This window comes from Zingiber officinale, chromosome 2B (assembly GCF_018446385.1).
Source record: "Zingiber officinale cultivar Zhangliang chromosome 2B, Zo_v1.1, whole genome shotgun sequence".
Taxonomy (NCBI): domain Eukaryota; kingdom Viridiplantae; phylum Streptophyta; class Magnoliopsida; order Zingiberales; family Zingiberaceae; genus Zingiber; species Zingiber officinale.
Window position 1 is genome coordinate 10,612,347 of NC_055989.1, and position 15,271 is coordinate 10,627,617.

The following is a 15,271-nucleotide window of genomic DNA, read 5'->3' on the forward strand; positions in this document are numbered from 1 at the left end:
TGCAACTAAAGGATGCTGGGCTCCTGCACTGCCTACTGCGAGCGCTTCTCGATTTACCCTGGCGGTCGATGGGAAATTTTCGTGGAGCTGGACCGGTCATCCTAGGCTCGACGTTATCCAGCCTGATTAATCATTTTTTTTTCTAATTAGAGTAATAGAGCACTAATATTCATACTCTAACCATTTCATTTTCCTCTCAACAACAACAACAACCAAGTATTTTCCCACTAGGTGAGATCGGCTGTATGAATCCTTTTACGCCATTGAGCTCTATCTCCTATTATATCATCTCCTCTCAATAATTCAAAAATACCTTAGTTTTTTCTTTATATTAGTTTTAGCAATTTTTGTTTCTCAAATTTTAAAGTGTTTTATAATCTTTTATATCCTACTATTGATTGTCCTGTTTATTTTATCAAGAGCGAAACTCTTATTTCATTTTAACAAATTTTTAATTTAAACATTGATTAAATTGACAATGATGTAGAAGTTTTATAAGTCTTGTAAAATAAATTACAAAATTATTCCTCCTCTAAGCTCCTTCTTAATTAATTTAATCATGGTTATTGATGAAATTTTTTTGAGTTAGTTGTTCCAGATTGGATATTACTTGATTTAATTAATTATTTTTTTCTGAATTAATTTAAAATTTTTAAATTGAACTTAATTACCTAATTATTATATTTATTTTTATTAAATTAATTATATAAAATTTCTCTTAATTTTGACAATAATTAAGCTCTAAGAAATTATTAATTCTCAATTTATTTTGGCTTCCTTTTTTTTCTATGCGTACTCTTTTCCTCCCAAATAAAGAGCTCTTTGACCGGAGCGGGTCACCATCAGAAGCAGAACGGACGTGAATCACCAGCTACCAGCCTTTGTGATTGGCCATAAACTTGCGGGTCCCATGAAATTCTTGAATAAGAATGTGACGGGTCCACCGAATAAGCGTGAAACTGTAAAAGGAGCCCGCAAATTCATCGCGAAGGGCCAAGGCGGGGGGCCGCATAGGAGAGAGAGAGGAAGGGAGGGAGGGTCGCACCGAGGTTGAGCTCCGCTGGCGTCGCGAGCGGCGACATTGTCGTGCTTCCCTATCTCTTCCTCTTCCTCTTCCTTTGCCGTCTCTTTTCTTCGCCTTCGTTCCCTCCTCTGACCCCGAACTCCAACGCCAACCCTCGCGGGGTCGGTGGCCGGAGAGAAGAAAGGTCCCTTTGCTTCTCCATCGACCAGGTGATCGCATTATCTTCCATTCCCGATTACAACATTTTCTGTGAAAATACAGCTTTCGTTCATCGAGAATCAGATTTGTTTCCTCCGATCATTTTATAAGCTTGTCGCTAAACATGGTCGCTTTTCTCGCCCTCGCAATCGGATCCTTCTCTTGTATAATATTTTATATTCTGTCGGTTAAATGATTTCTGGAAATCATTAGCCATTGGAGTTTGTTCTTGTTTTCTTCGAATGAGTAATGCTCTGCTTCAATCTTTGAAGCCAATCCATATCGGATATACTAATCATATGCAGATGTGTCCTAGGATCCATTTTTTCTAGATAGCACAAAGCATGTTTCACTATGGCATTCTCACATTTAAATATGTAAAATGCCTACAAAATGAGAAACTGGAGCTATCAAATTCTAACAGCTTGTTATGCTACTCAGCTTATAAGTACAAGGTGAAAAAAAAGATAAAGAAGAAGGTAAGATGAGGCGCTGGTTTTGCTGTGCTAGTAATTTCGATCGATCTTACCATGCCCATGAAAATGAATGCCTCACAAGCCCATCAAATGACAAATTTGGTACGTTGTTTGACTCATTCAATTCCGATATAAGATCAGTTTCTATGAATTTCATATTCCATGTTGATTTCAATAATTACAGTGGTTATGTTTAGACTAAGCACATTAAGAATCCTCTTCTCTATGAAATCAATTTTACTCTTATCACACATTTTGATTTCGTGTATCATGTAATGGATCACTGAACTAATGAGCTTTAACTTGCTAGCTTATATCAATCAATCATATTGTATTTATTTATATTTTGATCCTTTATCAAGAATCAATTATTGCTTTTGTCCTATATTTGTTATTTTCAAATAACTTGTTGAATAGCTTTTAATTCACTTCCATGTGCCTTAGGAATAGTTTGCTTATTTAGAATAAGTTTACTAGACAATTTCAGAATTCTAGTATTCCAGGGATTATAGTTGATAAGTAACAAAAATAAAAGAATGGAATTGGTGATGTGTCGTGGTGATTGAATGAGGGGGATTGAATGTGATGAAATGAAATAATGCAAAACTTTCCCAAAATATAGACTAAATTGTTGTAGTAATAGAAGAGAAAATTTTCTATTCCGTCTGAATTGGTACCCAACAAAATGAAGGGCATTCTTTGTCGTTAGTGTTTCTTTGGTTTACAATTCCCTCCAATCCAGTACTTTATATAAGCGCTCGGTTTTTGTGCAATAATTAACTTGGTAGGATATATCATTTGCATTCTTGTAGTCTCATTGAACATTTCAAATTTAAGCTTTGTGAACCTATTTTTGAGTTTTTTTTTCCTGCAAGAGGAATTTGTAGGTACCTGCTTCATTAGGATTCATATTCAGATACATGTATGTTTAGGTGTCCCTTACAAGACTTCATGTAGGTTTTAAGGCTTAAGGTTTTAATTCAAATGTCATTATCTGAATATATAATTAATTAGATTTGGCTTCAAGTTCAATTTATGCATTCTTATGTTTAAAATTTTTGGTTTATCTTATTTTCTACTTTCTTGTTTAGTTAATTTTTGGTTTTCAACCCTCAAGTATAATACCAGGCCTATATGAAGGCTCTGCAATGATGTCATTCTCAATATTGTGGTCTAAAACAACTAATTTGGGTGGTAGTCAATGATTGGTCCTGCAAGTGGTTTTTAGAGTCCTTGTCTGCTGATTCCATGTCTGTACTATCAGCAACTTAATTATACTTTTTATGAAATTAATAGGGATCCCTTGGAATTTCTAATTTAATGTCTATGTTAGGAGTAAGAGCCTTAGGCACTTCGGAAGATCAATGATAAGTTTTAGTAGGATGTATACACAAAATATACACCTTGATTGCATTGATATAAAACATGAAATTTCTGATGCAATGGAAATGATTATCCATATGTGATCGCATGAAAATACTCTTAATTGCACAGTTGCAAAGTTAGCGATGCACACCTTTCATAATTTCCAAAGTAAGACTATATTAATAGTGAGACACCTAGGTATTTAGGAATATCAAAGATAGTTTTTAGTAGGATATGTAGACAAATATACACCTATATTCTGATAGCATCACAATGAATCATGGCATTTCCAATGCAATGAAAATGCATATCCATATTGGAAATATTTCCTAAAGCAACATCTCAAATAATTTTACTTTATGTTCCTCACTTTTTTTTTTGCTTCTGCAAGACTTTACTAGAATACATGCAGACTTGATATGATTCACTTAAAAATATCTTGGAATTTGTTATGTCTTAGCGTCTCAAAAGACAAAAAATGTTCATGACTGGATTCTTTTTTTAGTGAAGCCGAAAATTCAAATTTAAGGTTAAGAATATGACACTCTAGAAAATCATTTTCTTGCAACTAGAGATATCATTATTGAATTAGATCTTTATCTAAGTCTCAAGTTTGTTCATGGTTGGATTTAGTTTATTGGATGGATAAATATAGATTTAATGACATCATTTAAAATCATATAGAAATAAATAAAAAGTAATACTAGGTTAATTCACTGTTTAAAGTTTTTCCCATGTCGGTCAGAATGCAAAATAGATCGAGACATCTGATAGGTGATAGTCTTTCCTCGTGGATAATTGCTTCTTCAAGGGTTTTATGGCTAGCTTCGTTTGGACAACTTCTACGATGATGGAGCTTGCTTGTTACGAGTTCCCCCAATGGGTTAGGGTTATGTCAAGCAAATTTGTTGGCTTGTGTCCACAGTCTCCAACTCCTTTGGCTTGCAAGCTCTAATTTCCCCCTCTTGTTGATTGACATCAACGAACACAAACTCTATAGGTTGTCTGTATCACTAGCATATCTTGTTTTAACAAGGGACTGAAACCCTAACACCATGGTTTAAAATCTCAATCCATATTTAAATTTTGGTCCTGGATCAAAACGATACGGTTTCGGTAGCTCATCGTGTTGTGTCAATATGGTTTCGGTGTTTTTTAAATATAAAATATATTAATTAAAAATAAAAAATTTAATTTAAATATTTAAAAAATATATGAGATTGTGGCATTATTATATATTTTTGAAAATAAATTATATATATATATATGTGTGTGTGTGTGTTAAATTAATGGGATAATTTTATTAAGGTTTGATTAAGCCTATTTAGATTATCTAGAATTAATTTTTTTTATGTTTCTACCTGCACCCCGCATGCAACCTGTTGAGGTTGCGACGAGGCCGCTGAGGTCACAACGAGACCGTTGAGGACGTAGCGGCTTCGTTACGACTTGCCAATGTCGAGGTGGCCTCGCCGCAAGTGTGACTCAATTCTATCTTCATGAGGAGCTATAATTGTCCAAAATAATTTTAAAATAAATAGATAAATTGTATAAAACAAACAAAAATGTTAAAATTTTGTATTTCATGTACAATATTTTATATAGAAATATTCAAAAATGAGATTGACTAAGCATGGTTTTAAAAGGCGGTCGTTAGAGTTAGGAGGAATCATATCAAGGACAATATGATTACATATGGCATAATACACGACAAAATATGCAATTGAAAAGGTTCTAGTTAGTTCATTTGAACTAGTTTAGACTGAACAAATTAATCTAAAAACTTTACTTGCCCGCCCTTTCTGGTAGCTTGTAACTTGTAGGTTGACCTAAACACTCGTTTTGCAAGTGATAAATGCTTAAATATCATAAATGTATATTACTTATAGATCATCTAAGTGTGTATTGTTGACTAATATTAAATGATATATTTTATGTGTTTTAGAAGGGGAGCCTTGGTGCAACAGTAAAGTTGTTGCTTTGTGACCTAAAGGTCATGAATTCGAATCCTAAAAATAGCCTTTTGCAAAAAGCAAGGTAAGGCTGCGTACAATGAATCATTCCTCATGACCCCGCATGGCGGGAGCTTCATGCACTAGGCTGCCTTTTTTTTTTTATATATTTTATGTGTTTTACAATGTATGATTGACTTATATCTTTTTCTTAATAATTCTGTGATTGTTCAATGTAATTTTTTTAATATATTTTAATACAGGTTGCCTATGGCTCCCGCAAGTGTGATTTCAATCGAAAACCTGAACTGAACTGCATTCAAAAAATAATTATGTTTGGCTTGGTTTTCGGACCAATTAGTTATTAAATCTCTCTATTTGCGATAATAAAATAAAACTTTACAATATGATTATTTAGTTTAACAAATTATATTATTAAGGAAAAATTAATTCATAAAATATTATATTTTATTAACAAATTTAAATATCAGAACATTTGAATGCAAATTTGGTTCAAACCATCAACAAAACATATAATTTTGGTCTATTATGTTTCCATGTTCGTTGGATTTAGTTTAGTTTCTTAAAAATTGATGAAAATATTATTTTGATGCAATCACTTCATTGGTGTGTGATCTCTGATTTTGTTAAACTCTGTGGTTCTTGGTCTATGTGTTTTGCTCTTGTTCTTGCATTAGATGATATTTCTTACCATGTCTCAGGAATGCCAAGGGGTTCTAGGTACTCTGCTGTTACAAAAAATGAACCCCCAAAATCACCTCTTCCTATTGAAGTGACTGCATTACTATTAGACGAACTAAAAGAGAAAACTGATAATTTTGGACCAAAAGCTTTGGTAGGTGAGGGATCATATGGAAGAGTCTACCTTGCAGTTTTGGATGATGGAAAGCAAGTGGCCTTGAAAAAATTTGATTCTACATCAGAGCCTGAAGCAAATACTGAATTTTTGACTCAGGTTTTCCTCTCATACAGTATTATTCTTAATAGTTCATTTCCTTCTTTTTTGTGTTCGAATTTGCAGGAAAAAGAATAAAATTCATCATTTTATTGTCATCCTAGTACATGAACCTTGAAGAACTAACTGCACCTTGTATAAACATCAGGTGTCCACAGTATCAAGGTTGAAGCATGAAAATGTTCTGCAGATGTTAGGATATTGTGTTGAAGGAAATATTAGACTGTTGGCCTATGAGTTTGCTACAATGGGCTCTTTACATGACATTCTTCATGGTATGTATGCTATAAGTTTTGGTGCCTATTTATAGCATATATGTTTTTATAAACATATATTTTTTCTTCTTGGAAGTATAGGTAAAAAAGGAGTTCAAGGTGCACAACCAGGCCGCCCACTTGATTGGCTGCAGCGAGTGAGGATTGCTGTTGATGCTGCAAAGGGCCTGGAGTATCTTCATGACAAAGTTCAGCCTTCAATACTGCACCGTGACATCAGATCAAGCAACGTTTTTTTGTTTGAGGACTTCAAAGCAAAAGTAGCAGATTTTAATCTCTTAAATCAGGCACCAGATATGGCTGCTCGTCTTCATTCAACCCGTGTCCTTGGAACTTTTGGTTACCACGCACCAGAGTAATTTCTGATCTTAAAACTTCTGTATTGTTTCAATGTGTGTGTGTGTTTTTTTTTTTCATATTTTCATTACCCATTTATTATTGGCAACCAATTATGTTAACAACCACAGTATTGCTGAGGGTTTTTTCCTATTAACATTAAGCACAGTGATAAGGTTTGCTTGAATTTCTTCTTGTTCAGGTAGTTGCTGTAACAGGTAACAACTGTTCTTGTTCTTGTATATACATTAGGTATTACTAACAACAGTCACTACATATGGTATTAGAAATTCCTCCACTCTTGATTATATACCTTTAGCAAATATAGATTCAGAGGTTTGTTAGGGTCATACAGAGATTTGGGGTCATGAACATGAAGAACAGAAGCGGTAACATCACAAAGCAATATATTTTAACTGTTCGAAATTGCATTGAGTCAAGTGGATTAGGGACTTGCAATTAATGTTGATATGGAGAGAGAGAGAGATATGCCATACTCAGATTATTGAATTCTTCATCTACCCCCTTCGCATTCATGGTATCTATTATCTATGATGTTGAGAAAATGCTGCAAGCTGCTTAAGTACAAGGTTAACATATGTTGTGCTTGTAGATAGGTTTGCATCAACCAGCCTTTAGTATGATGACACATTTTGTGAATTGTAGGCTTTGGATTTGGCTCATGCTGGATCTATGAATGGAAACTTCAGTTTGATCTTATACCTGTAAATTGATTCCAGAGAAATGCTCACAGATTTAACAATATGCCTCGAGTTAGTAAACGTTCTGCAATCATTTATAGAAAACCGAATTTCTTAAGTTCTGAAGCTCTGTTATTGTGGAATGTGAAGCAAACTAGAAGTACCTGAACTAATTCTGAAAGTGCTTTTTCCCTCTGGATTTTAAGTTTCATTTTGAATCTCATATGATTCAAGCTTCTACTTTAATGCATCTACTCTCTCATCGATTAGCACAATACCATCTATGAATGATGCAATGCAGAATGTTCCATCTAGATCTTTGTTGGCTTCATCTGCTGACTACTTAAATTGTTCTGCTTGTGTAAATAAAAGTACTTCAAAATTTTGACGAGTATATATTTTGTATCTTCCAAAACTTGGGCAGGTATGCTATGACAGGCCAATTGACACAAAAAAGCGATGTATATAGCTACGGTGTTGTACTTCTAGAGCTGCTTACTGGCAGGAAACCAGTTGATCACACAATGCCTAGAGGACAACAAAGCCTTGTCACCTGGGTATGCATTTATTTCACAAGTAAAATCTAGGTGTACATAAAAAAAAAATCCCTGCAAATAGTAGAGAAAAAAAAAGAAAGCAATACCAAAGTAAATCTTTATATATCTCACCTGCTCTTGAGCATTACTAATAATCATATAACCAACTGCTGATCTACATTGGCTAGATTATACAGTAGAAAACCATTTAAGCAGTAGCCAATCTAGTATCTTGAGCTTTACTTTTGAAATTTTTTCTTGAGCAACCAATCTAGTAACATGTTTCTTCTCTACTTAATGCAGGCCACTCCTAGATTGAGTGAGGACAAGGTCAAACAATGTGTGGATCCAAGACTGAACGGAGAGTATCCACCAAAAGCAGTAGCCAAGGTCTGCTACCAATAATCACCTTCAACTTGTTTTTATGTTTCTTGCTCAATGTATTTGCTTGTCCTAAGAGGCGATGCTGATGAAATTGCTACTGTCTTTGCAGTTCGCTGCTGTGGCAGCTCTGTGTGTGCAATACGAAGCAGAGTTCAGGCCCAACATGAGCATTGTGGTCAAAGCACTCACACCTCTGCTTGCCAATAAACATGGCCCTGCACAGACAGCTCCCGTCGCCCCAGCACCTGTGGATTCATGAATCATGATGCAGGCCAGGGAAGCTTGATATGCATTCATTCGTCATCGTCGTACAAATTTGTTTTACTCGAATGTTGTTTGTCTGCTTCCAAACATTTACGCGAGATGCTCGATCGTCTGCTGTGTTAATTTGAGTGTCGTTTCCCCCTCTTTTTTCCGAGTTTATCTGGGCAGGTGTTGCTGTATTGCTTCTAAGCTCCACATTGTCATTCTGATCATATATAATCTATATATTCGGGCTTTTGTGTGGATAATTTTTTTTAATGGTATCAAAAATTAATAAATTAAAATGATAAGTATTTAGAAAATAGTGTATAAATAATGTAGCAAAGTTCATCTATATGATGCAAAAATAATGTAAATACATTGTTAACGTATATGTTTACATGATAAATCTATTTCTTTTTTTTTTATTGATATTAGGATTTCATAGTTAATGTCAATGCATCGCGTATATATATATATATATATATATATATATATATATGGTAAAAATATTCGATTTACTTTTTTACAGATGGCTATGGAATGCTGCAAAGATATTTATACAATTGATTTTGTTTAATCTTCAATATAATTCAAGGCTATCTGACTACTTTTTTTTAAGTAAAAATTTATATAAAATTTTAAAGCATTAAAGAAATTTTCTTTTAAATTATATATTAAAAATATGGATATAGAATTATTTTGTATTACAATTATTTATTCTATCCTGGGAAAATGAGTGACGACGATCAGGTCGGATCCTTGATAAAAAAAAATAGATGAGAAGATGGACCATATATAATTTATAATTATGGTTGAATCATAATCCTAATCTTGTCATTAGTTGTGATCCTCTTTAAGTTCATCGTCCCTTAAATTATAATTTAAATCAGGATGGATGGCTAGGTCATCCCAACTCGACGCCCGACAACTTGATTACTTGTCCATCGCCAACAATCCCGACCACCCGCCCTGATCCGACCCTAAACTATAATCTAAAGAGACGATAAATCCAATACGAAATCATAATTAATTACGATCAAATCACGATCCGATGATAATTATTAATAATCCATCTATTAAATTTTATTTTATTTTTATGAGAGGATCTGATCGCCAAGAGAGATCTTGCTTTAGTCGTTCCAACTTTCTACCGTAGGCCCACCAACTTTTTTTTTTAATTAAAAAAAATAAAATTAATTATTAATATGAATATTTTCAATAGTATTGGATCAAAATAACCTAAATAAGACTAAGGTGACAGTTGATTGACACCAGATAATTGACATCTATTTGATAAAAAAGCATGTCGAGAACGAAACGTATATGAATCACGAGTTTCTTAATAAGATCAAGTCCACTGCACGAACAAGCCATCTCTTGTCATGCAAATAAGAAATGACAAACCAAGTCAAAACAATGCAACTAAAAGCAATTGGCTCACTAGCAATTCAATAAATTGAGAATAGCAAACCAGTGCAAACAGATATAAGAAAGAAGGCTATCTCACAAGCTGCTAACAGTATAAATTGTTTGGTTTACTGAAAAAAGTAATATCTTTATATTCTATCGTAACTAATTTGTGATGATAATACTGCAACAGGGAGCCATTACGCCGAATCCCATAGATTAAACACAACTTTCCACTCAACCAACACGGACGGAAGGTCTTGTAGTATGAAAAGTAAACAATGCCGGGAAATCTCTCTGAATTATGTTTACGTAGTTCGACGAAAGACAGTTTGACTACTAACCACCAAGCACTTAGATGTTCGAGGTCTTAATCTATAGCAATGATAAAAAAGCCAACAGATACGTACATTAGGAAAACAGGATACAAGGCCAAGGCTTTCCTTCTGGGATTAACTGCTGCGCTCATGAAAGGATATGCTGCCCAACAGCTCCATGCGAATGTAATGGCGACGACCACTATCTTGACCATAACATTGCCAATCAACAGGCCAACTAGGGCTCCTACATCCAGGGGGAAGAGACAGTAGCCAAGAAGACTGAGGCTTTGAAAAAATATGATATGGCCACCCTGATAAACAAAAAACATATTGTCAGTTCAATTTACCACACGAAAATTACAGGACAAACTAAAAAATAAATAAATAAAAACAGGTACTGTAAGCATGGCAGGCTGCTCACCAGAAGTAGAACATTCATTGTGAGAATAATGGCACCAGCAGCAAGGATTGCAAATGCAACAGCAAAGACTTCAGACTGTCAATATGAGCACAAAAACATACGTGACTTATCCAAGAAGAAATTGTTTAACAATAGAAAAAAAGATAGTTGAGAACCATAAGAATTGATCATGTAAGGGACAGTAAGAGAAGCAAAATGAAAAAGAAAAGCTCGTATCATCTCATTCCAGTGTTTAAAGGATATATCAGAACTCAGACATTATTGTAGAAAGTGAAAGTGAATTTATCTACAAAATTGGGGAATTTCAACTGGTCAACTTGGGCAATGGACCACTCAGCTTCGAATAGGGATCAGAAGAAGACAAAAAAAAAAAAAAAAATCTGAGCAACCCAGTTAATTTGTTCCTGACATTTTCTCAGCAAGTTCAGGAAACTGATTTATAGAATAAGCCTTTCGCTCACATATTCATCTCTGTAGCTCTGTACAACTTTACCCTAGTCTCTCTCGAGCCCATATCATAATGGACTTCTGCTGAAACAACAGTGGACTGTTTATTTTAAATCAATTTGTTGGCATAATGGATCTTTTCAACCATATAAATCATAAGGGATTAAACATAACAATATTTTAGCATATCCAACTATGGCATATGATAAGCCTCCAAAAATTACTGCATAACTATTGCAAATACATGTACGCACACATATCTCTTCATTGAAGATTTGCTAAACCAGAGGAAATTGTTAGAAGGGATAGACTAAGAAGAAGAAGAAAAAGTTTAATTAGGGCTGTTACATTTGTTTGAAATTAATAGATGTTTTACCGAACTGAAAAAGAAAAAACAAATTACAATTTTAGTTGAATCCACAAATCGTAGGAAAATAACACTCTCAGATTCAATACTAATTTTGTTAAGGGAAATTCTATGAAACTAGAGTAAACTAGCAAGAAGTATATAATGGTTATGTTGTGTTAGATGGCGACCCTTAACCTTCTTGAATCAGTAAATTTCTATGCATCCAAATGGATAAATGTCATGTTACTAAAAGAATGCTAGCATGCACAGCCCAAACTAGTTCCCATTTTCCAAGGCTAACAAATGTTTTTGAATAAATGTCTCGATCCAACTTATTGACAAGCTACAATAATATACCTTAGTTCTGTGAACATAATTACAGTTGTTTCCCTTCAAAATAGTTGCTGAAATGGTTGTTGGAGGCTAGACAAATTTTCTCCTTCTCCAAGGTAAGATATCTGTCTTCTTCTCAATATCCTCTCATCTTTTTTTTTTTCATCACTCTAATATTTACAGTGGCTCTCCTTAAAAAGAACAGCTGAAATAGCCAATGAAGGTTAGTAATCCTCCTTATAATAGCTTTTGTTCAACTTGACTCTTCACTTGCAAGTTTGCTTCAGATATTCTTGTTCGCATGCCTTGAATTGCTTATTATAATATTTTAATCTTCTTTAACTTATTATTGCTTTGACTATGTTTACTTTCAATAGGATCCCACAAAAGTCTTTGATTCTTCTTATTTGTTCAGTGTTTATTGTTTAGTTAATTAGAGTTTACCATTGGAACAAGACCCTTCATCAGATGTAGACCACCCGGGACAATCCTGCATGGAAATATGGAATATATCTAACTAACAAGAAAGATGATAATACCATTGCACGCAAGTTTTATGGGAAGATATCTAGGTGAGAAATACACAGATTTGAGCAACACCTTGCTCATGTTCAGGGTAATATTCACAATGTCAAAAAATTTGCCTCTAAAGATGGTAAAGCTTGCTTTGAATAAGTAGAGGAGCTGACTATAAAACTTACAAGCAAAACTGCTTGATGAAGAAAGGGTAGAGGTGAATATTTGAGGTGTTGGGTGAAGCAAGGAGGGAGGTAAATACTTAGAGAAAGATATAGAGATTCAAGAAGTGGGTAGTAAATATTCAAGGACTAAAAGAGAAATAAATTGATTCACAACTACTGATCTAGCAAAAAATAGTGGCATTGAAAGACTAAGGTAGAGCAAAATAAAAGATAGCTTTGCTAAGGAAAAAAGAGAGACTCAATTAATATGTAGTTAGATGATTCGGTGAAGTAGGCATCCAATTTCATTTACACACATAAATCTTTTCAGATCACAGAAGAAATGAGTGATCAATATCATACCAGGCTGTAATGCTCCAAATTGACATGAGCTTGGTGAACAGTTGCTTAAGACAGTAGTGGCAAAGGCAAGAAAATTTGCAAGTGCATAGAGACGTTTGAAAGAGAACTGATCACACCACCACGACAGATTCCTAGATAGATAAAAAGGATAGGCAAACAATGAACTGGTGTGTAAATTGTGAATTAGGCACAAATTTAGAGCCTCCAAAAAATTAAGAAAGAAAAGAAAATTAATTTTGCAAGTTTGGGGAATTTGGATAGGTAAGAAAATATATGCGCATTTTGATTTTTTTTTTTTTTCAAACTAGAAAACATGATTGGAAAAAAAAAATTGCCAAGAACAAACAGAAAATCAATGATAAATGAATTTGAAATACCGTGATGATATCCAAAGTAAGAACAATATCTTAAACTTGAAACAAATCAAAGCTGGAGCTGGAGATCTGCTCTTACCTTCTTCACCGACGCAGACCAAGAAAGAGTTAATCCGAGGAACACGATGAAGAAAAAGGGCCCCCAAAGATCCCAATCCCTGAGTGCCCTTCCCGGATCCTCTCTAAACGGATTCGGGAACACTACCAGCTTCAGATTGCTCACGATCCTCGCTAGATCCCGCTTCACCGTATCCCAAACGGGCTCCGTCAGCGTGTCGGCAGGCGAGCCGAAGGCATCTGCGGCGACGCCAATACTAGATCTTCCTGTCGGAGCAGCAGCGGCTGGCACAGCCGGTACGACCGGGGGTGAGGAGGAGGATGGCGGCACCTTCTGGTAGGTCGGCAAGGGGGTGGAGGAATGGGAAACGGGGATGGAGACGCGAGGGGGGCTGGGGGGACGGGCGGGGAGTACGGTGGCGGCGTGGACGGGAACATTGAAGAGGTTCTCGATCTCGTCGATGTCGGACTGGGAGGAGTGGTGGAGGGGGATGGTGTCCTCTTGCGACATATTTTGGCCGGCCGCGACGGTGGGGCGGTGCAACCGCAGAGTCGGAGGAGGGGGCGAGCAAGCGAGGGTTACGATCCGGTTGCCGAGAGGAGCGGCTTGCGTTTTATTTACTTTGATGAGAAAGAAGAAAAGGGCTGGTTTGCTTCGCACGAGAAGCCCGTAACCGCGAGAAGACGAGGAAAGCGTAGAAGACAGCCCAGCTCGGAATGCAATCGGGTGGAGTCCTCGCCGACAGTTTTCGCAAGCTTCTGAGTGACGGCGTCGCTCTACGGACTCGAAAAGACTATTTAGACGACTTGCCGTCCAATGGACTCAACCATAGCGGTATTAATTTAGGATAACATCGGATGGGTTCGTAAAATATCCTATCAAAATGTTTAAAATTTTATTATACATAATTAATAATTAAAAAAATATATCTAAAAGTTATTTACATATGACATTATGAATCCACATCAGTTTCTGCATACTCAGATTTCCTGACTACATAGCTACTACTTCTCGGATCTTTCATTTTATACTTATTCGAGTCTTCCGACTATATAGTTATTCGAATCTTCCGGCTATATAACTGCTTGAACCTTCTGACTCCATGATTACTCAAACCTCTTGATTCCATATCCTCTTCGACCTCTTGGTTACTTAGCTTCTCGGGCCTCCTGATCCTAATATGAAGATCGGAGTAGGAAAAAAAAAATCTATCAATCTCAGTTATTTTAGAAAAAAACCAGCAAAATGAATAAATATCACACTATTTAAGGAATTAAATAATATCAACGTGAGAATTAGAACAGAAGAAAAAAATCTGTCAATCTCAGTTATTTTAGAAAAAATGCAATAGTATGAATAAATCTCATATTATTTAAGGAATTAATAAAAATCGGGAGTGATGGGAAATGTCTACTTTCTCTCTATAAAAGATTTTATAGTCTTTTTCAATCTCCAAAGTGTGCATACTCATACGCATCACTACGTATATCGAAACTCTAATATTCATCTTCCTTTATCTCTAATTTGAGCATCGGAGTGACTTTGCCAGAGAACTCCCTGGTTGTCATTCTAACACTCCTCTCGTTGTTTGCCTCCGTCTAGGCTCTCCACCATGTCATCGCTGATTAAATTAAATTAGAAACAGAGCTAATTCACCAGTGATTCATCCATCGATGCTCGCGGATATGATTAAATTAGCGTCGTCTATAGGAACTCTGAGTTAAGACCTGAACTGAAGCATAAAGATGGGTGATACTAGAAAACTTAATGTCATATCCATGGCGACAGAGGATTTTGACAAGTTGGTGTCCACGATGGTACAAGTGATGTTAAAGGGGCAACCCTCACACCTCCCCACAAGTAATCCTTCAACCGAACCACCGCCCTAATTAGTTGTAGTGACATTAGTGCATCAAAAGATGTCCTGGCCAATGGGAACACTGCGAACTGCTTCTCCTCTACTGATAAGTAAGTTTGTAATAGATAAACCTCTATAGAATCTTCTAGCGAAACTCCTCATCAAGGCTTTCTGAGGGGAACTGATCTCAAA

The 15,271-nt window shown here is 35.5% G+C and overlaps 2 protein-coding genes across 2 annotated transcripts; one reads left to right on the plus strand and one right to left on the minus strand.

Annotated features, from left to right (window-relative positions):
• The first annotated feature begins 969 nt into the window (after positions 1–969).
• On the plus strand, positions 970–8,735 carry LOC122045269 (PTI1-like tyrosine-protein kinase 3). Its single transcript, XM_042605411.1, has 8 exons — positions 970–1,233; positions 1,664–1,800; positions 5,738–5,991; positions 6,140–6,266; positions 6,348–6,621; positions 7,728–7,860; positions 8,143–8,229; positions 8,333–8,735. The coding sequence occupies exons 2-8, from the start codon at positions 1,707–1,709 to the stop codon at positions 8,480–8,482; spliced, it is 1,119 nt and encodes a 372-aa protein (XP_042461345.1). The 5' UTR covers positions 970–1,233; positions 1,664–1,706; the 3' UTR covers positions 8,483–8,735.
• A 1,341-nt stretch (positions 8,736–10,076) lies between these two features.
• Positions 10,077–14,036, minus strand: LOC122045270 (protein YIP4a-like). The gene is made up of 3 exons (XM_042605412.1): positions 13,243–14,036; positions 10,618–10,692; positions 10,077–10,507 (listed from the first exon to the last, which is right to left on the minus strand). Exons 1-3 carry the CDS (start codon positions 13,729–13,731, stop codon positions 10,247–10,249), a joined length of 825 nt encoding a protein of 274 aa, XP_042461346.1. The 5' UTR covers positions 13,732–14,036; the 3' UTR covers positions 10,077–10,246.
• Between the last annotated feature and the right edge of the window lie 1,235 nt (positions 14,037–15,271).

What these genes read in the sequence shown, in the direction of transcription:
- LOC122045269 (XM_042605411.1), top strand. Translation starts at nt 1,707, where the DNA reads ATGAGGCGCTGGTTTTGCTGTGCTAGTAATTTCGATCGATCTTACCAT. An exon ending in CCCATCAAATGACAAATTTG is followed by an intron (nt 1,801 to 5,737) that starts GTACGTTGTTTG and finishes ACCATGTCTCAG; the next exon opens with GAATGCCAAGGGGTTCTAGG. An exon ending in TTTACATGACATTCTTCATG is followed by an intron (nt 6,267 to 6,347) that starts GTATGTATGCTA and finishes TTGGAAGTATAG; the next exon opens with GTAAAAAAGGAGTTCAAGGT.
- LOC122045270 (XM_042605412.1), bottom strand. Translation starts at nt 13,731, where the DNA reads ATGTCGCAAGAGGACACCATCCCCCTCCACCACTCCTCCCAGTCCGAC. An exon ending in GGTCTGCGTCGGTGAAGAAG is followed by an intron (nt 10,693 to 13,242) that starts GTAAGAGCAGAT and finishes TCATATTGACAG; the next exon opens with TCTGAAGTCTTTGCTGTTGC. An exon ending in CAATGAATGTTCTACTTCTG is followed by an intron (nt 10,508 to 10,617) that starts GTGAGCAGCCTG and finishes TTTGTTTATCAG; the next exon opens with GGTGGCCATATCATATTTTT.